Source organism: Lutra lutra, chromosome 17 (genome assembly GCF_902655055.1).
Source record: "Lutra lutra chromosome 17, mLutLut1.2, whole genome shotgun sequence".
NCBI lineage: Eukaryota > Metazoa > Chordata > Mammalia > Carnivora > Mustelidae > Lutra > Lutra lutra.
In genome coordinates, this window is record NC_062294.1 from 46,093,370 (window position 1) to 46,119,298 (window position 25,929).

Genomic DNA, 25,929 nt, shown 5'->3' on the forward strand with positions numbered 1-25,929 from the left:
GGGGTGAGAGACACCAGACGCGACCAGGCACCTAAGGTGTGAGTTCTAGCACAACCAGACAGCCTGAGTTGCCTGGGGCAGTCCCCATCTACCACAAATATTGTCCCAGGGTCATTAGGGTAATTAATGACCCCTATTGCTTCCAAAATTTCCTGGCTTCAATGGTAAATTGCTCAACACTAATGGCACTACCTTTAGAAAGTTCACAAACAGGCTAATCGAATCAAATATTGTTTATAGACGTACACACAAGTGCTAAAACCATAGAAAGAAGAGCAAAATAGCAAAATGAGTATTATAGAAGTCAGTGTAGTGGTCCCCTCCCATGGAAGGGAGAAGGCTATTAACCAGAGGCACCCGGGGAAGCTTCTGGGGGCTAACAATGTCCTTGCGGTTGACCTGGGCCCCGGTTACATATTTCACAATGTGCAGATGTACACAGATGTATGCCTCTGTTTTATATACTTTCCTGTTCGGATGGATGTTCTATTTCATAATTTAAAAAATATTAATGCTGTCGATAAACACCACCGATGTTACTGAACCCAAGAAGGAAATGGTCTCATCACATCTCAGCACAAATTACAATTCACGTTTGCCAAGGGCTTTCTTTGTGCAAGGCACTCTGGAAAATTCTTTCTGTGCATCATCTCATTCATTCCCAGGAGGCAGCAGTGATATTTCTGGGAGAGAAGGCATCACAAGGCGAGCAAGGGACATTGCTTCTGGGAATTGCTGGTGACAGGCCATGAAGGGGGGTGGAGGACTGGGGAGAGGTGAACGTTGCAGCTTCTCTATGGTCAGTCAGCCCTGGCTCAGCCCCACCGTAAACTTCTGTTCATGACCTTGGGGAAATGGCCTTCCCTCTCTGAGTGGAATTTCCTCTCCATAAAATGAGAAATGGGCAGGTACCCATCCCCTCTCTCCAGGGCCAAAAAGTCTGAAAACCAGAAGTCGTTCCCAGACCCATTCGGTGGCAGAAAGGAGTCAAACTGATGTGAGATTTGATTATCTCACTAAGTGTGAACATGCATTTCACTGAAGAAAATACCAGTGTGTTTGATTACGGCGCTCCCCAGTCCCACCACGGGTCTTCTGTAACATTCAGAATGGGTTCCCCAGGGCTTGCCTCCCATTCAGAAAGTCTAACATCCAGGCCCCAAAGTTTTAGGTCAGATACTGTGGACTTCCAATAATTCCCACCTCTTTGTGGTTATGGGTAAATTAAGCACAATCAAGGCCTGGCCCCAGACATCATTACTATGTTTGTAGATCATGCCCAGCTGTGGGACTGGAGCGTGCACCTCACCTCCTTATCAGAATCATGACGTCACCGAAACCCAGCTATAGGAATGGGGGCTCAGGGGACCCGTGCCTAGGAAGTCAGGACCAAACACAGCAGGGCAAAAAATGACCAATGTAGAGATCAGAGCCATTGGGTGAATTTTAAAAAGGAAAAAGAAATGCCAAGTTCAAAATCTATCTCAGGGCACCTGGCTGGTTTGGTCAGCAGAGTGCTGACTTTTGATCTCAGGTCTTGATCCCAGGGTTCTGAGTTCAAGTCCTGCGTTAGGCACGGAGACTACTTAAAAAAAAAAATCTATCTCTAGATTAAAAGAATAGAAGGAAGGGCCCAGCTGTAGTTATGATGTTAGCATAGCACACTATGATAGTTGAGAAAAATCCTTCACTAATAGATGTGGTTAACTGCCCACGACTGCTCTACACACAAGCGAGGGCTTTACAAAATCTCACAGAAATATCATGAACAGGGGCGCCTGGGTGGCTCAGTGGGTTAAAACCTCTGCCTTCGGCTCAGGTCATGATCCCAGGGTCCTGGGATGGAGCCCCACATCGGGCTCTCTGCTCAGCAGGGAGCCTGCTTCCTCCTCTCTCTCTGCCTGCCTCTCTGCCTACTTGTGATCTCTCTCTGTCAAATAAATAAATAAAATCTTAAAAAAAAAAAAAAGAAATATCACGAACAGCTCCAAGAGGGAGCTGCCATTTTTCAGCTGGGGAAACTGAGGCTTGGGGAGGCAGAGCCACGGACCCAAGGTCATGTGATACGCGAGCAGCACAGCTGGGATGTGAACCTGGGTGTGCAGGACTCCAGAGTTCCTGCTGTATGTATGTCTTGATCCCCTTCTTAGTTTTTTTTTTTTTTTTTTAAGATTTTATTCACTTATTTTACAGAGTTTACAAGCAAGCAGAGAGGCAGGCAGAGAGAGAGGGGGGAAGCAGGCTCCCTGCTGAGCAGAGATGATGCGGGGGGGGGGGGGGGGCTCCATCCCAGGACCCTGGGATCATGACTGAGCTGAGGACAGAGGCTCTAACCCACTGAGCCACCCAGGCGCCCCCCTCTCCCTCTGTCTGCTTGTGTTCTCTCTCTCTGTCAAATACATAAATAAAAAATCTTAAAAAAAAAAAAAAGGAGTAATGAGCACTGGGTGTTATAAGCAAATGACAAATCACTAAATTCTAGCCCTGAAACTAATAATACACTATATGTTAACTAAATTGAATTTAAATAAAAAAATTATAAAAAAAGAAAGAATAGGGGGCACTACAGGTCTACATTACCACTTAACACCATTTCCTTTCCTTCTTTTTTTAAAAAAGATTTTATTTATTTATTTGGCAGAGATTACAAGTAGGCAGAGAGGCAGGCTTCCCGCCAAGCAGAGAGCCTGATGTGGGGCTCCTGGGGCTAGATCCCAGGACCCTGGGATTATGGCCTGAGCTGAAGGCAGAGGCTTTAACCCACTGAGCCACCGAGGCACCCCAGTACAAAGAATCCATTCTGCTATCTAATATTCAGTCCATGAACAACTTCCCCCATTGTCTCAAAAAGGTCTTTTGTAGCTTTTTCTGACAAAATTGGGGACTCACACACTGCAGAGGGTAGTCATGTCTCCCTAACCCTTCTATGTCTAAAACACTGACCTTTCCATTTTCTTAAAGAGACAGTACTTCTATAATAGAAAAAAAAAAAAGGTAGACTCATTTCTATTTGTGAACCACATATATGACTTCATTGGGTGAAAAAATTAGTATTTAAATAAATATAAAAACTTTATTTAAAAAAACATTATTAAAGCGGATTCCTCAGCTAGGCCTCACAAAATGGGGAGTCAAAAGATCCTATAAATATTTAATGCAACAACAACAAAAATTTAATGGAATAAGGAACATGTTTTAAAAGGTGGGTTTTGTTTGTTTGTTTGTTTGTTTGATGTTACAAAAGCAGCCAACAGAGAAACAACAAGGAATGTGTGATTATCCAGGAAGGAGGGAAACTTGGGCACTAGGAAAGCTGTCTCCATCTATTTTTAGTAAGGGATTACTGGACATTGTCTAAAAGTTGACAAAGTAAGAAAATAGCCCAGAATTTGCTTTAAAGATGTAAGGAACTACCAGAGGAATAACAAGGAGCAAAGGTTTAAAAAAACGCACCACAGATCACAATTACTTTGACCATTTCTGAAAAGTCATTTAATCCCATAAAATTTTAACTGACTGTGGGTCGCGGGGGTGGGGTGCTGTTTTCAGGGCTTTGCTTGATGTGAAGCTTTGTCTGCCTTATTCGTCTTTTGTTCTTATGTCATACCGGGGCACTTAAAAAAATTATTTATTTTAAAAGTAGGTTTCTAATACCGCTGTCTTTCCAGATTGTTAGTTACTAGACGCTAAGCTGAGGGATCCAGACATAAAGAACAGGACACAGAGCGTCCACAAGATACTGCTCAACACTTGGAAAAGTTAACTTAGTAGAACAAAACTTAAATTGGGAAGAGCGGCCGCAGCTAAAAACAAACTTGCTAAATCAAGACACGGTGTTCGGAGACTTCTGATTCACGGATTCTGCGAAGGGGCCGCCAGCCAGAAGAGACAGAAACCAGAACTGGTAAAAAGTGGTCTGGCCTTTTCACTGGCTGCTGTGTACACGTGTTGATCGGGGAGGGTTTTTTTTTTTTGGGGGGGGGGGAGGTTATCCCAGGGTGGCCTCTGCCGAGGAGCAACGGGGTGCAAGGCGTGGGCGTCAGAGGTCCCGTTCTAAAAGCAAAGCCCTTTCCCTACCACCTGGGGCTTTTCAAACGTGTGCGTGACTCTGGGCTTAAAGGGGCGCAGCTGGCTGGCGGAGCCCGGGACCCGGGGAGGGCCCGGGGAGGGGGTCTGGGGCACGGGACTCCCGGCGACCCGCCCCTCCCGGCAGAGTCTGGGGCGGAAGTGAGTGGGGACCGGACACGGGTCCCGACCTGCGTCCCTACCTGTCCCGGCGCTCACCTGGCGGCCAGCTCGGAGGCGGCGGCGGGCTAAGCTCCCTTTCCCCACCCAGCTCTGGGAGGCAGTCAGGGGGCTCCCTGGGATCGGCCCGCCCAGGGAGCCCCGGGACACGCGGTCTGGGCAGTCGGTCCTCTGCGGGGGCGGGGGGGTTGACGACCGGAGGCGGACGCGGGGGCCGGCTGCTGGGAGATCGGCCGGCAGGCGGCTGCGGCGGGCGGGAGGTAGGCAGGGGCGGGATCCGCGAGGCTGCCGGCGCCGGGGGAGGGCCCAGCTGCCGCGAGGCCAGCGGGGAGGAGACGCAGCCCCCGCGCTCTGCTCCCCGCCCCTGGGAGAGCCTACACTTGGCCCACGTGGGCACCTGCTGCCGGGCGCCCTGTGATCTGGCACCCCATCCTCGTGCCCACCCCAGCCACCTCCGCGGGGTGAGGTCCACCTCCCCGAGAGCGTCCGCCGTGGGCCTCGTCCCAGCCGCCTCCTCCCCGCAAATCTTGTTTCCTTCTCGTGCCGGCCTCCTGCCTGCAGCCGCCTCCGCCATTGGAAACGTCTCTCCCACCATCTGGCCAGTGCTGTAAATGGCATAGCTGTGACTCCGACCTTGGGCCCGGTTTGCAACTCTGGATCAAGTGCCTATCCACAGAGATGCTCTCGCATTGCGCTGTGTCCCCAGCAGAGAGAGTCTCAGAAGCCCAGGTCTGCTCTTAAGGGGACCCTCTCTCCCACACAGACTTGTCTGAGGCAGCGGCAGCGACAACCCGTGTGTCCCTACTTTGGAAACCCGCCCGCTCCCTTAAACAGTAGACAAACCAATTAATCCTAAGTTTAGCATCAGTAAGAATGGGCCCTCCCCCCCACCCATTTCTCTCACGACCTCTTGGGCCGCCCCAGTTCCTTCCGATTGACCTAGATCGCCCAAGGGACCTCAATCAAGAGATTGACCTGGGTGGTCCCAGAGCGAGACTTCTGAACACCAGGCCTTGTTGCCTGGCCCAGTTACTCCAGGCGCTCGCTTCTAGCAGGCGCTGTGCTAAATGCTTTCTGTGCGCGACCCCAAGGACGCCTCTCACGAGAAACTGAGGCCCAGAGTTACGTGGTCTTTGCACGGGTTGCAAGTCTCGTGTTTGGGGGGTCACACAACTGGCAAGGCTTGGAGCATGGGTTCGCCAGGTGTCCTCTGCTAGGAGCCTCAGCGAGGCACCACAGCGCCATCGTGAGGAGGGTGCGAGGTCCTGCGCTTACGGCCCCGAAGAAAGGTGACATCTCACTTGTACCAACTCCTTAGGAAGCATTTTCTACTGTGGGTTGTAAAATTATTTTATTATTGCTGGTATTTTTAATACAGAGCCACATACAGTCCCTTACTTGAAAGGCTTAGGGCTATATGGTTTGGGGTCCGGATTTTTTTTTTTTTTTTTAAATTCTAGAAGGCTATAGAATGATTATAACCTATCCAGGGTACTGCGAGAGTCCCAGCAAGGTCAGGATGGTACAACACGATCACGTGATATTTCTGCTTCGCAGCGTCTACGGAGAGGAATATACACTTAGTGGAACAGAAGTTATAAATGACCTGATGTCAGTTTAGTCAGGCCTGATTGCTTGAAGAGTTTGGGGGCCTGATTCATGAAGCAGGTTTGTTTGTGCATAACAAATTGTAGCGATGATTTTTTAAATCGATAGCAGTATTAAACACCTTCTGTGGGCCAGGTGCAGCCTGTATAGTTTATGCAAGTTTAGAAGCACTAAACAGTTTATGTCAACAAATAATACAGCTTATTGTAGATAAATCAGAAAAACAAAACAAAACAAAACCATCGAGGGTCCCCAGTAAAATAATTGGATCATCAAAGGATGCTAAAACCATTGGTAAAATGCTGGAGAACAGTCCAGAATTATTACCCAACAGATGATTTATTCATTACAAATGGGAAAAATGTACCTACCTAGTGGGGGGCAGTTTCTGGCTGACACCCTCTTAACCAAAGGATCAAACGGTATCCCCAAGAGTGGGACACTAGGACATCAAGTGTCTCTTGATGTGACACTCTAGAAAATACACAAAATTACCCATGCAGAATTCTTATGGGGGGGAGAAGTTACCCCTACATTTAATAACCAGCAAAAATTCAGACATTGAAAATGGGGGATCTATACCAGGGAACTGGTCAGTACTTTTCAAAAAAGTCCACATGATTACGGTGTGCACACCTCGACTGGGTCCTGTCTGGTGATCCTTGCTTGTTCCTTGCCAATCTCAGATGAGGGACTGTGTCTGTAGGCGATGGGGCTGTGCTTCCTGCTATAAATGCTGGACTGTTTGCCTCCAGGGCTCTGCCCTGAGCTGGGGCATGAATGGCAGCTTTGTGTCTGGGTGTGGGGCTTGCCTTCAGTCTGGCCTCACATGTGGTTGGGGGGGGGGGGGCGATGAGAGGCCAGGAGCACCGCTGTGGGCTGCCCCTTCCGTCCTCCGCAAGCACCGGAGTAGGACTGGCTCTTTCTGGAAGCCAGCATGCCTCCTAGTTAGCATCTCAGACTCTCAGAGAGCTGGATCTCTTTAGGGAACTGGTTCTTATTTTCCTGCACATGAATGTTGGATGGCCTGGGCCCTGGGGAAGGAAGGGAGGCCAGGGTCCAGAGGGCATAGACAGATTATCATCTGAGCTCACCTTGGCTGTCTTTTCTCACTCTTGTCTACCCTAGAACCCTGGTCGCGCTGGCTGCCTCTTCCCTGCAGGTCTTTCCTGAATGCAATGAGTGACCTCACTCTGGTTCATGTCCACAAGCCTCCACCTGATCTGTCGACCAGAAATGCGTTAAACTGTCTGGTGTGAGGGTCCCGGCACTGGCTGGGTAATGACCCCCTGAAGACATATCCATGCCCTCACCCTTGAGTGGCAAAAGGGATTGCGAAGATGTGATCGAGTTGAGGACCTTGAGCTGGGGAGATTATCCTGGATTGTCTGGCTGGGAATAAAGCCCAGGAGGAAAGGTGGGCACTAGAAGCTCAGAAAAGCCATGAAGGCTATGAATTTGTTGCAGCAGCAACGGGAAGTGAACACAGCTTCCTTCCTGAGCCCTTGGCCATGGTTGGTTGATTTCCTGTTTTTAGTCACTTACTTTATACAAACAAGGGTACAGAAGTATCTCCCGGTGCCACCACTGATTCCTGAGGGACCCAAGGAAGTCCCTTAGTTGTCTCACTGTGCTGTCAGTTCCCTTAGGGAAGAGGGTTGAAATGGACAAGGCAGACTGCCTCCCAGTTACATCAGGCCTACACGGAGGTTCTGTTTAGCTTCCAGTGTTTTGTTTTTTAAAGATTTTATTTATTTGAGAGAGAGAGAGAAAGAACAGGAGCCGGGGTGGGGGAAGGGCAGGAAGCCCGATGTGGGGCTCGAACCCAGGACCCCGACATCATGACCTGAGGTGAAGGGAGATGCTTAACCGACTGAGCCACCCGGATACCCCTAGTTTCCAGTGTTTTAAAGCTTTCATTTTAACCAGGGTCATATATTTGCGTTGTATACAATTTGGAAGGTATGAAAGAGGTTTCCCAATGCTCATCTCTCTTCTACCAGTGCCCTCAGCTTCCCTCAGTTTTCCCTGGATTCTGATCTGTTCTTGCAGAGCTTTTCTGTACGTATATGAGATTGTTCACATACCCACACTCTCAACAAACAATCACATTCTCCCTGCTCGGCACTCTTCGTTTATCAATTAGTATAGTTTCATGCTCTTTCCGTATCGTTACATAGATTTGTTTGTTTGTTTAACAGCCATATAGATCTCCATTGTATGGATGTACCCAATATTTTTCTCTTGTCCCTTATTGACAGAAATATAGGATATTTCCAGAATTTTCTATTACAGACATTGCTGCCAAATACGATGTGTGTCATCTAGTGTATTTACCATTAAAAAATTTTTTTTTTAGGAGTGCCTGGGTGGCTCTGTCATTAAGCATCTGCCTTTGGTTCAGGTCATGATCTCAGGGTTCTGGGATTCAATCCTGCATCGGGCTCTCTGCTTGGCAGGGAGCCTGCTTTCTCCTCTCTCTCTGCCTGCCTCTCTGCCTACTTGTGATCTCTCTCTGTTAAATAAATTTAAAAAAAAATTATTGTTTAAAAAAAATTTTTTTTAGGGGCGCCTGGGTGGCTTAGTTGTTAAGCATCTGCCTTCGGCTCAGGTCATGGTCCCAGGGTCTTGGGATTGAGCCTCGTGTTGGGCTCCCTGCTCTGCGGGGAGTCTGCTTCTCCCTCTCCCACTCTCCTTGCTTGTGTTCCCTTTCTTGCTGTATCTCTCTCTGTCAAATAAATAAATGAAATCTTTACCTAAAATAAAATAAAATAAAATAAAATTTTAAAGGAAGGAGGCCCTTTTTTAAAAACTAATTTATTTTAGAGAGAGAGAGAGAGCAAGAGCGAGGAGGGGAAGGGGCCGAGAGAGACAATATCCAAGCAGACGCCCCCTGAGCGGGGAGCCAGACACAGGGCCCCACCTCACAACTTAGGAGATGAAACCGAGAGTCTGACGCTTAACCGTTTGAGCCACCCAGCTACCCCTAGTGTATTTATTACCGACATGTACTACATCACATAGTATGTATTTCTAGAAATGGAACCACCAGGTCAAGAGGTATGTGCAGGGCTATAATTTTTAAAGGCACAATAACAGCGTTGCTGAGGTCGTGGAAAAAAACGAGAGCCTCCTACACTAATGCTGGAGGGAACATAAAATGGGGCAGCTGCTTTGGAAAACAGTCTGCTAGTTCCTCAAAAAGTTGAGCATTAGAATTACCATGTGACCCGAAATTCCACTCCGAGGTATACACTGAAGAGAAACGCAGACATAAGTCTACACAAAAACACGCACATAAATGTTCATAACGAGATCATCCCTAATAGCCCAAGGATGGAAACGAAATGTCCATAAACTAATGAATAATAATAATATGAATAATACAGTGGAATTATCGGAATGGCTTATTTGGCCATAAAAAGGAGGCAGTAGTGATCCATACTACAACACAGATGAAAGTTTGTTGTTGTTTTTTTAAAGATTTTATTTATTTACTTGACAGACAGAGAGGTCACAAGTAGGCAGAGAGGCAGGCAGAGACAGAGAGGGAAAGCAGGCTCCCTGCTGAGCAGAGAGCCCGATGCGGACCTCAATCCCAGGACCCTGAGATCATGACCTGAGCCAAAGGCAGAGGCTTAACCCACTGAGCCACCCAGGTGCCCGAAAGTTTTTTTTTCTCTTAAGATTTAATGTATTTATTTGAGAGAAAGAGAGAAAAAAACACAAGCAGGGGGAGGGACAGGCAGAGGGAAAAGCTAGGTTCCCTGCTGAGCAGGGAGCCTAATGTGGGACTCAATCCCAGGAACCCTGGGATCATGACCCAAGCTGGAGGCAGATGCTCAACGGAGTGAGCCATCCAGGTGTCCCCAACATGAATGAACCTTGAAAGCATATGACAAACTAAAGAGCCAGACACAAAGACCCTATGTAGTACTGATTCTTTTTATATGGAATGACCAGAATAGGCAAATTCATAGAAACAGAAAGTAGCTTAATGATTGCCAGGGGCTGCCGGGATCGCCGGGAATGAGGTGATAGAATGTTCTGGAATTAGTGATGGTAACTAACTACACAGCATTGTCAGTAGGCTAGAAACCACGAGTCATACACTTTTAAATGATGATTTTTTTTTTTGTTGTATGAATTCTAGCTCATTAAAAAAAGTGATACTTAAAATAAGGTATGTGCATAAAATTGTGTTAGCTACTGCAAAATTACCCCATAACTCACCAGTAAGGCATGAGAGCAGCCATCTTGCCATGCTTCTTTCTGGATTCCCTACCATCCATGGGGCGTGTGTACAGATGGGAATACTAACTAATCTTTGTTCTTTTTTTCTTTTTCTTTTTTTTAAGATTTTATTTATTTATTTGGCAGAGAGAGAGAGAGAGAGAGGCACAAACAGGGGGAGCCACAGAGGGAGAGGGAGAAGCAGGCTCCCCACTGAGCAAGGAACCTGATGCAGGACCTGATCCCAGAACCCTGGGATCATGACCTAAGCCAAAGGCAGACACTTAGCCGACTGAGCCACCCGGGTGCCCCAATCTTTCTTTCTTCTTTGACCAAAAAAAAAAAAAAAAAAAAAAAAATAGTTCAACAGTTCTTCCTCTCAGCTAGATTTCCATAACTGCTTAAACACTCCTGCCAAATTCAATCACCCTGGACTCTTCACTATTCTAACATCAGTGTCTGCAAATGATGTTGTAAAGAACCCAACAAGCAGACAAAAAGCCATCGTGTGACCTTATAATGATGATCAAACTAATTACTTGCACTGACACGTGTCACAACTGTGCTGACACCATGGGTTGAAATTTGTTTCTTTATTATGGCGAGTCCAATTTGCATTCTTGTTTCCTGTGGGAGTTGGAGCATACTCAGCCACCCCGAAGAGTCAGGGTGAGTAGCGCTGCTGAGGTCTGGGGTATAGGTGGAACAGGTCTCAGGATGGCCAATGATTCAAGATCAGTGATGAGACCGGGGAGCGCCCGCCCCAGCAGCCCTCCTCTGACGCGCTCATTGCTCAGGGTCAGGCCACGGGTTCAGCTCTGAACAAACACATGGGTTTGAGTCGGGGCCCGGGTCAGGCTTTCCCCTCAGAGTCTCCTGTATCCTGAGCACCTTTCTCCCCGTAGCGCAAGCTGGCAGGTGGTCTTGGGAGCTCGTGGTTCTGAGCACCACCTATTTCTTTTTTTTTTTTTTAAAGATTTTATTTATTTATTTGACAGAGAGAGATCACAAGTAGACAGAGAGGCAGGCAGAGAGAGAGAGAGAGGAGGAAGCAGGCTCTCTGCCAAGCAGAGAGCCCAATGCGGGACTCGATCCCAGAATCCTGAGACCATGACCTGAGCCGAAGGCAGAGACCCAAACCACTGAGCCACCCAGGCGCCCGCACCACCTATTTCTATCCAGTTACACCCAAAGCCTCTCATTGTTGCAGCTTAAGAAAACCCCAATGGTTTTATTGTGGTAAAAATATATGTATATATAGCACAATATTTGCCAATTTAGCCCTTTGCATTAGCTGAGTGTATGATGCTTGGCAACCATCACTATTCGCTCTTTCCCCAATTTGCCATCACTTCAAACCATAACTCTGCACCCATCAAGCAATAATTCCCCACTCCCTCCTCCCCACAGCCCCTGGCAACCTCGAAGCTACTTCTTTATCTCTGTGAATTTTTCTCTTCTAGATATTTCGTGGAAGTGGAGTCCTGTGATAGTTGGTCTCTTGTGTCTGGCTTCTTGCACTTAGCGTAACGTTTTCCAGGTTCATCCATGCGGCAGCGTCCTTTGTTGGTCCTTTGTTGCTTCCTATGGATGGTCATATTCCATTGTATTTTGTTAACCCATTCATCCGTTGATAGGTGTCTGATTTCTGTCCACCTTTTGGCTACTAGGCATAAAGCTGTTACAGACATTGACTTGCAAGTCCCTGCTTCAGCCCTGTTTTCAGTTCTTCGGGGGTAGATTCCCAGAAGCAGATGGCTGGGTCATATGGTAACTCTGTGTTTAACTTCTTGGGGACCAAAGTGTTTTCCACAGCGGCTGCACTATTTTACGTCTTCACCAGCAACGTATGAGGGCTCTGATTTCTCCACATCCACGCCAACACTAGTTTCCTCTTTTTATTCTCATTATTATTTCTTTTTAAAGATTTTATTTATTTATTTGAGAGAGAGAGAGAGAACCCACAAGCGGGGGATGGGGAGGGGCAGACAGAGAAGGAGAGGCAGACTTCCTGCTGAGCAGAGAGCCCTATGGGGGCTCCATCCTGCCACCCCGAGATCATGACCTGAGTCAAAGGCAGATGCTTAACCCCCAGAGCCACCCAGACATCCCGGCTCCGAAATCTTAAATGCCAGGTGCTGGGCTAGGAGCCCTAGGTATGTTGTCCCATGTAAGGCTCCCAGCAACCCTCTGAGGTTTTGGAAGGTTCCACCGTTATCCCGAATGTACAGGCCAAGACTGTACAACTGCAGAAGGGGAGCAGCCGGGAGCTGACGTGGGAGCCTGCGGCCGCTATCCCAGGCTGACCTGTCTACAAGCATAAAAACCACGATTACCCTCAGCGGCCCCCCCTTCCCAGGGCAGAAGTTTTCCCCAGGCTTTGCGTGCACTGAATCTTGTAAATGGATTCGTTGCAGTGTTGGCCCTCCGCTTGCTCCTCCTGCCCTCACTTTGTGAAGTTGGCCACCCCAGCAGGAGCGGTCCCGCTGCATCAGGGAGCTGAGCCCTCGGGGTTACCGCTTGGGGCCCCGCACGCGGCGGGGTCTCTCTGAACATCGTGGGTTCACGTCCCGCTGACGCAAAGCACACTTCCGGGGGCAACACTGCGCAGAGCTTTCTCCAAAGCACTGTTTGCCAGATATCAAGGGTCTGAAACCTGGATCTCCTTTGAAGAGTCAGGCTTAGAAAGAAACGCAGCCAGGAGCTTTTATCAGGCTGGCTAGCGGAGGCACGGAGAACCGTGGGTTGCTAGAGGTTCTGCCGGCCTGTGAGAAGAGAACTTGGAAAGAAATGTATGACTCTTCAAATTCTCTTGCCTTGGGATCAGGTCATGATCCTGGGGTCCTGGGATCGAGCCCTGCGTGGGGCTCCCTGCTCGGAAGGAAGCCTGCTTCTCCCTCTCCCTCTGCCTGCTGCTCCCGGTGCTTGTGCGCTCTCTCTCTCTCTGCCAATCAATCAATCAATCAAATCTTTTTAAAAATTTAAAAAAGAAATGTATGGATCCAGCCTGCAGAAACAATACTTCCCCCGAGGCAAAGAAAGAAGAGCGGCATGAATGCTTGACTGATGGCACGTGTGCTAAGCAGTGGGGTGTCCCATCATATATATGAGCAAATATCTATTTATGAACAATTATAATATGTCGGGGAGCAGAACCAAGAGCACGTGCTAAGTACACCAAACTATAAGATCTGGGTTATCATTTTATGGATCAGAATGAGGCCAATTTTCTTAAAAATGGGGTATCAATGAAAAGATTATACATAATCTTTTCGGGTTTGGGTTTGGGAAAAGCTGAGATTTAGGGTGTTTTTTTTTTTAAGATTTTATTTATTTCACAGAGAGAGAGCAGAGTGGGGCAGGGAAAAAGCAGAGGGAGAGGGAGAAGCAGGCTTTCCACTGAACAGGGAGCCCCATGCAGGACTCGATCTCAGGACCCCAGGATCATGACCTGAGCCAAAAGCAGATGCTTAACCAACTGAGCCACCCAGGCTCCCCTAGATTCAGCTGTTCTAACAGAGATCCAAGTCAGAAGTTTATTTTGCTCTCCCTATTTCTTTCCAGGCTGATAAAATAGCTCTGCTCCATGAAATCAGTCAGGGATCTTGGTTCCTTCAGGGTGTTGGTCTTGTCTAGGTTGTTGGACCAGCTTGTCACCACTACCACACTCCACATGACCAGGCCTGGCTGCAAGGGAGTGTGGGAAATGTAGGTTTTCTTTCTGGGGGTGTCTTACATCTACTAAGAGTCTATCACTATTGTGTTCATCAGCTACTTCCGTGTAACAAACAACACCCACCCACCCTGGCTGGCTCAGTTGGTAGAACATGCGACCAATCTCAGGGTCGTGAGTTCAAGCCCCATGTTGGGCATGGAGCCTACTTAAAAAACGAAACCAAACCAAAAGAACTACCAATAAAAAACATTGTCTTCCTTAAGTTTCAAAGTTCTATTTCTAAATATTATTCTATTTATAAATCTGGTCAATTTTACCACTTTTGGGGGGAGGTCTTTGATGAATGGTCAACCCATCCCAGTTTCAACAGCTTCATATCCCATTTAGAATCTTTATTAATTAATTTCCCTTTAATGTTTTGCTTTCACATTTTAAACTGTTCGATTTTCTTTGGAAGCTCAACAGAAGTGCCTAAGAAGTGAAACCTTCCCAGGTACTTCACTCTCATAATACATTATAAGAGTATCAAGATCTTTTAAACATCCCAGGACTCACCTAGAAAAATTCTCTTGCACGTTCCAGTGAAAAATTACAAGTCTAAAATAATGGATTACTCAATTATGCACTTTACGTTGGAAGACTTACATCTACAGGATAAATCTGTCATATTTTTGCTGATGCCAAATTCTCTTAAGCAATTACAAATACTTTAAATACCAAATACCCCAGATGATTCTCCCCCACCCTGCCAAATATCCCAGATGACTCTTAAACATAACACAGGAGGGCTCAGTTGGTTAAGCGTCTGCCTTTGGCTCAGATCCTAATCCCAGGGTCCCAAGCCCCGTATTGGGCTCCCTGCTCATCGGGAAACCTGCTTCTCACTCTTCCTCTCTCTCTCTCTGTCTCAAATAAACAAAATAAAAAAATTTTTTTTTAAGATTTTATCTATTTATTTGACAGACAGAGACCACAAGTAGACAGAGAAGCAGGCAGAGAGGGGGAAGCAGGCTCCCTGCTGAGCAGACAGCCTGATGCGATGTTCGATCCCAGAACCCTAGGATCATGACCCAAGCCGAAGGCAGTGGCTTAACCCACTAAGCCACCCAGGCGCCCCCAAAATAAAATCTTTAAAAAAATATAACACAGGAGTACTAATTCTGTCGGTTCAATTGACTTTCTTCTTTTATATATTTTTTTAACTGGCCTCCATACCCAGCTAGGGCTTGAACTCACAACCTTTGAGGTCAAGAGTCATTCACTCTACTGAGCCAGTGAGGTGTCTTTCTTTTTTTTTATTATAAGCCTTGCTTACAGCTGGGCATTAAAACACAATTGTAAGTAAGGAAAATTTTACTGGCAAGGTGAGGTTAATTCTTGGCCAGAGGTTTGGAACTGGAACAGAGCTCTCTAACTTTCTAGTTAAGGGGGGGAAAAAAAGAAAAAATTAACAAAAATTCCCCAGAAGAACACTCCAGAATGCTGGACCCTTTTTAAATAGTTACAATAACAAAGGGGCTCATGGGCCGTGAAGATTTGGTCCTTGGGCCCCCATCCCAGGTCAGGCTGTACCATGACCTCATATGTGTGCAATTTCACACTCGGTGAAATCAGAGGAAATCTGCGCCCGCTACCGGCTTGCTCACAGCTGGATTGGCGTCAGCTGGTCTGTCTACTGCCCAACTCCGGGTGGCATTCTTTCCCCCTCCACAAGCCTTGAGTCCTGCTGTCTGGCCCGGCCGCAACCCCTGGAGGCTAGTTCAGTGACAGCCAGTGTGTTGAAGGCATCACTCATCAGCCCTTTGCCTGGCTCTGCCCCGGCCAGGGAGCAGAAGGCTAAAGAGAGGGTCGTGACCCCAGAAACGAACAGGGAGGTCCCGGAGGGTCCCCTGGGGACTGGAGATCAGGGATCTGGAGATTGGGATGAATCAGCTCTCACAACGGAGTCCATGGAATGTAGGGAGGGTGCAACCAGCCTCCGTGTGTGTGTGTGTGTGTGTGTGTGTGTGTGTGTGTGTGTGTGTTTGTGTGTGTATTGAGTGGGGGTTGGGGAGCTGGGAGGGTGTGGAGCTGCTGGGTTCAACTTCTCAAAAACTCCAGAGGCCCTGTCTCCAGGAGGAGGGGAAGCAAGGGGCCCAGATGGCGGGAGATCAGATAACAGGCTGGGGGGGGGGTGCTGGAGGAGGACAGTGGAAGGAGGCTGGCCATGTGACTTCAGAGCCCAGCCCTGCCCCTTCCACCCTCACCGAGAGGGGACTGAGGAGGAAGTGAATAGCGCAGAGATGAGCACCTGCTGTATGCAGCCCCTACTAGGGGCGGGGGTGCTTTGCCTGGGTCCTGCGGGGAGGAGCTGGCTGGATGAGTCCTAATCAAGGCGAGAGGTGATCCTGCCTGACCCCGAGCCCAGTGGCCCCAGAGGTAAGGCAGATTCTGTGTATGTCTTGAGGGGAAGAAGCAGGATTTGCTGTTGGGTTGGTGTGGATGTGGTGTGGGAGAAGGGGAGAGAGAGAGAGAGAAATCCAGGACCAGGCAAAGGGCTTGGAACAGAGCAGCTGGTTGAACAAGGGGCCTCTTCCTGAAGGTGGCCTGAGGCGCAGGTGGGGAGGTGGGGGAGAGTGAGGGCCCAGCAGCAGTTTGTTCCGGGCACTTGCTAGGAACTTGAGGGCGCAATGTCTTCCTAAATGTGGTAGCCGTAATCTCAGAAAGAAATACCTTCTCCAGGGGCTCCCGGGGGGCTCAGTCAGTTAAGCGTCTGCCTTCGGCTCAGGTCATAATCCCAGATCCCTCGGATGGAGTGCCACAATGTGCTGGCTTCTCCCTCTGCCTCAGCTTGTTCTCTCTCAAAAATAAATAAATAAAATCTTAAAAAGAACACATTTTCCATAACAATCAGTATACATATAAGTAAATTTCTTGCAGCAATGTTTACCCTTCCTATATGTGATGTACTCTGACAAATCAATTTTTTATTGTATTTCATTTTTTAATTTATTTGACAGACAGAGATCACAGGTGGGCAGAGAGGCAGGCAGAGAGAGAGGAAGGGAAGCAGGCTCCCTGCTGAGCAGAGAGCCTGACTTGGGGCTCAATCCCAGGACCCTGAGATCATGACCTAAGCTGAAGGCAGAGGCTTAACCCACTGAGCCACCCAGGCGCCCCTATTTTATTTCATTTTTAAAAAAGATTTTATTTATTTGAGAGAGAGAGAATGAGAGAGACAGAGAGAGAGAGAGAAAGCACAGGGCGGGCAGGGAGGGGCAGGCGGAGGGAGAAGCAGACTCTTTGCTGATCAGGGAGCCGATGGGGGGACTTGATCGGGACTCCAGGATCATGACCTGAGCTGAGGGCAGTCACTTAACCAACTGAGCCACCCAGCCGCTGGAAATACATAAAAAATGTATTTCCATTTTTTAAAAATCCTGAGGACCCCTGCAGGCATGATGATGTCCTCAGAGAAGATGTCAAGGGCAGGGCTGCTGAGCCAGTGGCGGGAAAGTGGCAGGGACAGGCCCTGCTGGGCAGCAACGCTGTGCAAGCGTAGGGCAGGAGTGAGTAGGCTGCGGGGTTGCAGGGGGTAGGCCCCTCTTACCCATCCCCCTGCAGAAGTGGGCCTGGATCTGCGGCAGGGTGGAAATGACATGTGGGTCCTGCGGCCTCCCATCCGGGATCTGCACTGGGACTGCCTGTGAGTGAGTGCCCACCTCCCCACCCCATCCCCGCCATCCAGCTCCAGGGTGGGGGTCTGTGGCTGCTGCGGTTGATAGTGGAGGAGCCTGGCTCTTTCTCTTTCCCCTCCATCATCTTCAGCATTTGGCTTTTATCCTCCAGGATGACAGCCTCCGCTGCATGTACTGTAACCTCACAGAGGCAGGAAGAAGTGAGGAGGGCAAGGCCACCCGGCAGAGCTCCCTTGCCCAGACCTGACCACATGGCCACTTTTCCTGCGCAGGAGTATGTGAGCCCAAGCATCCAGCAAAGGAGAACAGGTAAGCCGTGGCTGGCGGTCTCTACTTCACCTCCTATGGCTGGCTCCTTGCTGCCCCGACCAGAAAGATAGGGGTTCCGTTAGCCAGGAAGGGGGAATGGCCGGCAAGTAACAGATCTGCTGTGTTAGGACCCGGGCGACAGCAGCATTCTTTACTAATGCCACAGTCTGGCATCACTCTGTCATTACTGACTTTGGCTGGCCACTGGAGGGGGCTTCAGGAGCACCCCGTGAGCCCGTTGGATGGATGATGGGGAGACAAGGCAGACCTGAGGAAGAGTAGGAAGGGATCGGAGGATGCTTGGCAGTGGGAGAGGGAGAGCGAGAGGGAGACGCCCCACTAAGAAGGGAGCCCCACTCGGACTTGAACCCAGGACCCTGGGATCATGACCTGAGCCCAAGGCAGACGCTTAATGGACTCAGCCACCCAGATGCCCCTTATGTTTGTTTAGAAGTAAACACACATACATACATGCAGTCATTGACTGGTAGGGTTTCCCGGGAGACAGACTCCGAGCTGGGATCTGCAGCCAGAGAGGATGGTTAGCGGGGAGTGCTCTGGGACACGTGTGTGAGGAAGAGAGGGGGCAGGGTGGGTGCTGGGAAAAGCTAATATGGTTGCAACAAGGGTCTCAGTCCATCTGATGGGGAACCTGGAACTGGAATGGCCCTTCTGGGTTGTTCCTTGCTGAGGCATGGAGCCAGGCTTTTGTCCCTCTTACTGCCCAGACGCAGAACGTGGGCTGCCCCTCGGAAAGAAGCATGAGCTTGAGCAAGATGGTTCTTTACCGCTGATGGTCTTGCCCAGACAGAGACTCAGCTGGAAGCCATGTGCCATGAGCCACTAGCAGCCGTGGAAAGAATGCCTCCACCCTGAAGAGGAGATCTGAGCTGTATATTAGAGGGTCCGCTCCACTTTTCTACCTAATATCAACAGGTGCGGGCAATTCCACAATAAACTTTTTTTAAAAAAAGATTTTATTTATTTATTTGTCAGAGAGAGAGAGCACAAGCAGGGGTAACAGCAGGCAGAGGGAGAGGCAGACTCCCTGCCGAGCAAGGAGTCCGATGTGGGACTCGATCCCAGGACCCTGGAATCACGACCTGAGCTGAAGGCAGACACTTAACTGACTGAGCCACCCAGGCTCCCCTCCACGATAAAAAATTTTAAAGGGCTTCTTTTTTTTTAAATGTAATCTCTACACCCAGCATGGGGCTTGAACTTAAAACCCCAAGATCAAGAATCACATGCTCTACTGACTGAGCCAGACAGGCTCTGCTCCACAATAAAAAAAAAAAATTTTTTTTTAAAGAATAAGCTTTTTAAAATTTTTTTATTTTTATTTATTTATTTGACAGAGAGAGATCACAAGTAGGAAGAGAGGCAGGCAGAGAGAGAGACGGGGGAGGAAGCAGGCTACCCACTGAGCAGAGAGCCCGATGCGGGGCTCGATTCCAGGACCCTGGGATTGTAACCTGAGTCAAAGGCAGATGCTTAACCCACTGAGCCACCCAGGTGCCCCTCCACAATAAAAATTTAAAAGAAAATCTATTAATGTAGTCATAACTAAATAAAAATCTTTTAAAAAAGAAAATCTATTAATGTAATACACCATATTAACAAATTACAGGAGGAGAAACATTGGATAAAATTCAACTCTCATTTAAAATAAAACTTTTGTGACCCAACTAGAGAGAAAGGAGAATCATCAACCTGATATAAGGACACTGCCTGTAATAAATACCAAAGTTAATTAGAAAAATTCCCTGCAAAGATCCAAGAGGAAATTTTAGCAAGTCAGCTAGATGTAAGACCAACCTGCAAAAAAAAAAAAAAAAGCACTCTGATAATAAAGGCAACGACCAATTAGAAAGTATAATTCATAAGTAAAGATTCCATTCTCTTATACACAAAAAAGTAAGATGCATCAAATGCCAGGAAAATATGTCTGAGCTCATTTTGGAATAAATGATGAGACCTAATTAAAGGATGACGAGGTGACCTAAACAAGGAGACAGATACTAAGTCATACAGTAGTTAAGGTGAATGATTTAGACCAGACACAAAAAGATAGCTATTGCCAGATTCTACTTATATGAGGAGCCCAGAATAGGCAAATTTATAGAGAGAGAAGGTAGAGAGGCTGTTGGGGAGGAGGTAGGGGAAGCTATTGTTTAATGGGTACATTAAATTAATTAATTACTTACTTAAATGTAAATGTTTGGGATGATGAAAAAGTGCTGGAAAGGATAGCGGTACTTCTCCAACATTGTGAATGTACTTAACGCCACCGAAGTGTACACTCAAAAATGGTTAAAGGGCTACTCATTCGTAGAGCGTGCGACTCTTGATCTCAGGGTTGTTAAGTTTGAGCCCATGTTGGGTGTACAGATTACTAAGAAAAAAAAAAAAAGAGTTAAAATGGAAATTTTATGTTGTTTATTTTGCCACAATAAAATAAAAAGTTTCAGGGGAATGACTTCTGAAGGAACTGTGCAAAAAGAAAAAAAAATCAAATATACTTAAACCAATAGGGATATGTGTACAAAATGTAATGCTGAGTGAAAAAAAAAAACGTAAGTTGCAAAAGGTCCAGGAATTATGGCACTCTATGAAAATTAGGCTGTGAAGATTTGTGAAATTTTGGCTGGCTGTTATAGATACTCAAACTCATGGTAATTTAAATGAGATACAAGTTTATTTCTCTCTTGGGTAAAATTCTGTTGTGGGCTGTTCAGTTGGGCATAGTGGCTCCACCATTATCTAAGGTCTAGGCTGCTCCTGGCTTCTCATTCTACCAACCTTAGGATGTGGCTCTCGTCCTCATGGCCCCCTGTAGCTCCAGCTGTCACATCTACCTTCCCAGAAGCAGGAATGTTGAAGAGGAGATGGAAAGGGCATGCTTCCCCTACCTTAAAGTCACATGTCAGAAGTTGCACACATCACTTTCCCTTACATTGCATTAGCTGGAACTTTGTCACACGGCCACACTTGGCTACAAGGGAAGTTGGGAAATGTGGTTTTTATACCAGGAAAACTTGTAACCAGAGAAATGGAGGGAAGGGACACTGGAGGACATCGAGTAGTTAATCCCACACTGTCCATGAGAGAGACTGCTAAATTCATCATGTCTCTCAAAATCCATTTTCCCTTTTAGAAATAAAAACCCTCGAGTCTGAGTTGGCCACTCAGCCACAGACTACATTTTCCAGCCTCCTCTGCATCTAGATGTGACCACGTGATTAAGTTCAGGCCAATGGGATGTAAAGAGACATACCATGTGCAATTTCTAATTCACCTCCTTAAAAGCAAAGCCAATCTCCTATACTTCCCCTCTTCTACCTCCCCAATGGATGGAAAGTAGCAGTTCCAAGATTTATTTATTTATCTTTTTTTAGAGAGAGAGAGGGAGGGGTTGGGGAGGGCAAAAGGAGAGGAAGAGAGAGACTCTTGGGTAGACGCCCCGTTGAGTGTGAAGCCCCATGCAGGGCTTGATCTCACCACCCTGAGATTATGACCTGAGTCGAAAACAAGAATCCTCTGCTTAACTGACTGAGCCACCCAGGTGCCCCTAGGAAATAGGGCATATGCTCAAGGTGGTAGAATGGACAGATCAAGGATCAGAGCCATCTCCTTTTCCTGGACTGCCCACCAGCCTATAAAATATTAGATGGGGGATGAGCTTCCATTCACTCGGGGTGCTGTGTTTTAGAGGCTGTTACAGCAGGCTGGTCTGCATCTGACTTAATCTAGAAATTGATACCAGAAGTGGGGTGCTGTTGTGAAAAATAAAAGTCTAAGAGGTGCTGCCAGTGGCAGAGACCAGCTACAGCGGAATGAGAAGCCGGTGACTTTTATTATATCAGGAGGAAAAAAAAATTGTAGAGTTCTCTTGTTTGATAATGAGGTTAGCAGGTGACTGTTCACCTGAGCCTATAGCTCAGCGTTAGTGTGAAGTCTGCCCCTTTCTGCTTTTTTGCAGAACACCCTGTACTCCTGCCATTCAGATCTGTTCTCTTAAGCTTTGGTACAATGTCTCCAGGAGACAGCGGAAGGCTATCCTGCTGCAAACTTCATATGGAAGATGCTGGCCTCACACCCAGATTACTGATACCGATGGCTTTGAGGTTGCAGCCTTTCAGTGGGGGAGAGAGGGTTGGACTGTGGAGTCAGAGAGATAAAAAAGGAGGTCCCGTGTATTTTAGAAGGGTAACTCAAAGAGGTTCGGGGGCTTGGCTACAAAGAACTGAATGGGGAACTCTGAAGAAAAGACCATAGCAGGTCAGGGGCTTCAGTCTTTATTTTATTTATTTGTTTAATTTTAAAGATTTAATAAATATTTTTTATTTCTTTGAGAGAGCGACTGAGAGAGCAAGGGAGTGCAAGCATAAGCAGGGGGAGGGGCAGAGGCGGAGGGAGAGGGAGGGGAAAGGATCTCAAGCAGACTCCGTGCTGAGGGTGGAGTCTGATGTGGAGCTCGATCTCAGAGATCGGGACCCTGAGATCATGATGCAAGCTGAAACCAAGAGTCAAACGCCTAACCCACTGAGCCACCCAGGCACCCCAAGGCTTCTGTCTTTAGAAGGGTCTCTTGCAAGGTTGACCCTTGACTGGCATCTAGGAATTTGGCATCTGAAGGTGTCCCCAATGTTCCCTAACAATGTGTCTTGTGCTGAATGTAGCATGTACCTAATTCCTAGCATGAAACAAAATTCCAGAAGGAAAGGAACATAAACCAGTGGGCATCCCTCTGGTGTTTTCAGCTGGGGAGGCCAGCAACGCTTCCGATTCTGGGAGCAGTTCTGAAAAATGCAGACCACCTATGTCTCTCCACCAACTCTGGTACCTCCTCAGGGGCCAAGCTTGTGTTTTTCCTTTTTTGTTACAACATCAGTGTGGCTCATTCGGTTATCATCACTTTACATTTTTTCCCCCAAACTTTTTTTTTAATGGAGGTAAAATTCATGTAATACTTTGTACTCTATGTTAGCCATTTAAAAATGTTCAATTCTAGGGCGCCTGGGTGGCTCAGTGGGTTAAAGCCTCTGCCTTACGCTCAGGTCATGATCTCAGGGTCCTGGGATTGAGCCCCACATCGGGCTCTCTGCTTGGCGGGGAGCCTGCTTTCCCCTCTCTCTCTGCCTGCCTTTCTGCCTACTTGTGATCTCTGTCTGTCAAATAAATAAAATAAAAAATCTTTAAAAATGTTCAATTCAGTGGCGCCTGGGTGGCTCAGTGGGTTATGTGACTGCCTTTGGCTCAGGTGGTGATACTGGGGTCCTGGGATGGAGTCCTGTACCAGGCTCCCTGCTTAGCCAGGAGTCTGCTTGTCCCTCTCCCTCTGCCCTGCTCCTGCTCTCTCCCTCTCTCTCTCAGCCTCTCTCTCTTTCAAATAGATAAAATCTTTAAAAATGTACAGTTCAGTGGTTTTGGGTACACTCACAGCATTGTATAAGCAGCTTCACCATATTGTTCCAGAACATTTCATCCCTCCATAAAGAAACTACCAATAAGCACTCTCTCTGCCACCGCCCCCCCATCCCCTGGCAACCACTAGTCTATTTTCTCTCCCTATGGATTTTACTATTCTGGGCATTTTATGGAAATGGAATCATATCATTTGTTGCTTTCTTTCATTGAGCATAAGGTTTTCAAGGTGGGTTCATGTTATAGAGTGGCTCTGTATCTCATTCCTCCCCACCTCCAATCCTTTTTCTGGCTGAATTATATTCCATTTTATGGATCTATTTCATTTGGTTTATCTGTTCATCATTTGATACACATTTGGGTTGCTTCCACTTCTTAGCTATTATAAATAAGGCTGCTCTGAACATTCACGTGCAAGTTTTTGGGTAAACACATTTTCAAGGCTCCTAGGTATACGTGTAAGAATGAAATCGCCAGGTCATACGGTAATTCTATGTTTAACTTTTGGAAGAACTCTTTCCAAAGCAGTTGCACCATTTCACATGCCCACAGACCCACAGTGCCTGAAGTTCCAATTTTTCACATCACCACCAACATTTGTTATTTTCCATGCTTTTGCTCATAGTCATCTTAGTGGGTGTAAATTGGTGTCTCATTGTGGTTTTGATTTGCATTTCCCTAATGACTAATGATGTTGAACATATTTCTGTATATTTATCAACCACTTGTATATCTTCTTTGCAGAAAGGAGTATCTATTCGTATCCTTTGCCCATTTAAAAACTGGGCTATTTTTTCCTGGTTGAGTGTGAGAGTTCTTTCTATATTCTAGATACTAGGCTTTTATCAGATAATGATTTGCAAATATTCTTTTCCATTCTGTAGGTTGTCTTTTCATGTTCTTGATGGTGTCTTTTTTTTTTAAAAGATTTTATTTATTTATTTATTTATTTATTTATTTTTTAAAAAGATTTTATTTATTTATTTGTCAGAAAGAGAGAGAGAGAAAGCACACAAGCAGGCAGAGAGGCAGGCAGAGGCGGAGAGAGAGGCAGGCTCCCCGCCGAGCAAGGAGCCCGACGTGGGACTCGATCCCAGGACTCTGGGATCATGACCTGAGCCGAAGGCAGCGGCTTAACCCACTGAGCCACCCAGGCATCCCAAGATTTTATTTATTTATTTGACAGATAGAGATCACAAGTAGGCAGAGAGGCAGGCAGAGAGAGACAGAGAGGCAGGCAGAGAGAGACGGAGAAGCAGGCTCCCTGCTGAGCAGAGGGCCCGATTCGGGACTTGATCCCAGGACCCTGGGATCATGACCTTAGCCGAAGGCAGCGGCTTTAACCCACTGAGCCACCCAGGCACCCTTGATGGTGTCCTTGGATGCACATCAGTTTTTAACTTGGAGGAAGTCCAATTTATCTAGCTTTTCCCTTCTGTGGCTTGTGTTTTTGGTGCCATATCTAAGAATCAATCGCCAAATCCAAGGTGAAAAAGATTCTCTCCTATATTTTCTTCTAAGAACTTTATAGTTTTGGCTCTTAGATTTAAGTCCTTGATCCACTGCGAGTTGATTTTTGTATATGGTATGAGGTAAGGATTTGATTTCATTCTTTTACACAGTCATCCAGTTGTCCCACACCATTTGCTGAAAAAGCAATTCTCTTCCCATTGGATGGTACTGATACCCTTGTAGGAAATCAACTGACTGAAGATGAGGTTTTTTTGGACTCTCAATTTTATTCCATTGATCTATATGTCTATCCTTATGCCAGTATCACCCTGTTTTGATTACTGTAGCTTTGTACTAAGTCTTGAAACTTGAAAGTGTGAATCCATAATTTTATTCTTTTTAAAGATTACTTTTGCAATTGGGGCCCCTTGCAATTCCATATGAATTCTAGGATAACCTTGTCCATTTCTGCAAAAAAGGCTGGAATTTTGATAGGGATTATATTGAATCTGTAGATCAATTTGGAGAGTATTGTAATCTTGACAATATTGTCTTCCAATCAGTGAACCTGGGGTATCTTTCCATTTATTTATGTCTTCTTTAATTTCTGTCTGGAATGTTTGGTAGTTTTCAGTGTACAAGTCTTTCATTTCCTTGGTTAAATTTATTCCTATGTATTTTATTCATTTTGATGCTATGGTAAATAGAATTATTTTCTTAATTTCATTTTCAGATGATCATTGGTAACGTATAAAAATTCAAGTGAGGGGACGCCTGGGTGACTCAGTCAGTTAAGCTGCTGCCTTCAGCTCAGGTCATGATCCCAGGGTCCTGGGACCGAGTCCCGCATCGGGCTCCTTGCTCAGTGGGGAGCCTGCTTCTCTCTCTGCCTCTGCCTGCCACTCTGCCTGCTTGTGCACTTGCTCACTCTCTCTCTTTCTGACAAATAATAACATCTTTTAAAAAAAGAATAAAAGCCATCTGTGGCAAAAAAAAAAAAATTTCAAGTGGAATTTCTATATTGATCTTGTACCCTGTAACTTTCCTGAATTCAGTTATTAAGTCATTAGGTCTATAGTTTGTGTGTATAAGCGTGTGTGTGTGTGTGCTTTCAAATTCCGAATTATTTTAAAATTCTCCACACTTGATCTTAGCCAAAAAGCCAAAAAGTGACTATTTTTAAATTCTCATTCAAACTTTTCATCCAGAAGGGTTAGATGCAATAAGGGACAAAAGCATTTTCACAGAAAAAGGTTTTTATGGCATCTGTCTGGGTTTGCATCTCGGTTGTAGCATTTTTAA

The 25,929-nt window shown here is 46.7% G+C and overlaps 2 protein-coding genes and 1 long non-coding RNA gene across 5 annotated transcripts in view; 1 reads left to right on the plus strand and 2 right to left on the minus strand.

Annotated features, from left to right (window-relative positions):
• The window catches only part of FBXO17 (F-box protein 17), a 29,101-nt gene extending 24,135 nt beyond the window's left edge, over window positions 1–4,966 (minus strand). Inside the window, exon 1 of one of the 3 annotated variants that reach the window (XM_047709697.1) lies at window positions 4,269–4,549. Coding sequence is in view for 1 of the 3 variants with exons in the window: in XM_047709701.1 (XP_047565657.1) it covers window positions 4,285–4,863 (579 nt within the window). In the remaining 2 variants the exon portion in view is untranslated. Of the gene's footprint in view, window positions 1–4,268 lie in introns of all 3 variants that reach the window. The other 2 variants (XM_047709699.1, XM_047709701.1) reach the window with 2 other exon arrangements.
• A 631-nt stretch (window positions 4,967–5,597) lies between these two features.
• The window catches only part of FBXO27 (F-box protein 27), a 35,303-nt gene continuing 14,971 nt past the window's right edge, over window positions 5,598–25,929 (minus strand). The window contains exon 5 of the mRNA XM_047709709.1: window positions 5,598–5,805. Within this exon, the coding sequence (XP_047565665.1) occupies window positions 5,779–5,805 (27 nt within the window). The 3' untranslated portion in view covers window positions 5,598–5,778. The remainder of the gene's footprint in view (window positions 5,806–25,929) is intronic.
• Window positions 16,005–18,721, plus strand: LOC125088506 (uncharacterized). Its single transcript, XR_007123729.1, has 3 exons — window positions 16,005–16,180; window positions 17,591–17,748; window positions 18,477–18,721. It is a non-coding gene; the product is annotated as an uncharacterized LOC125088506 (long non-coding RNA).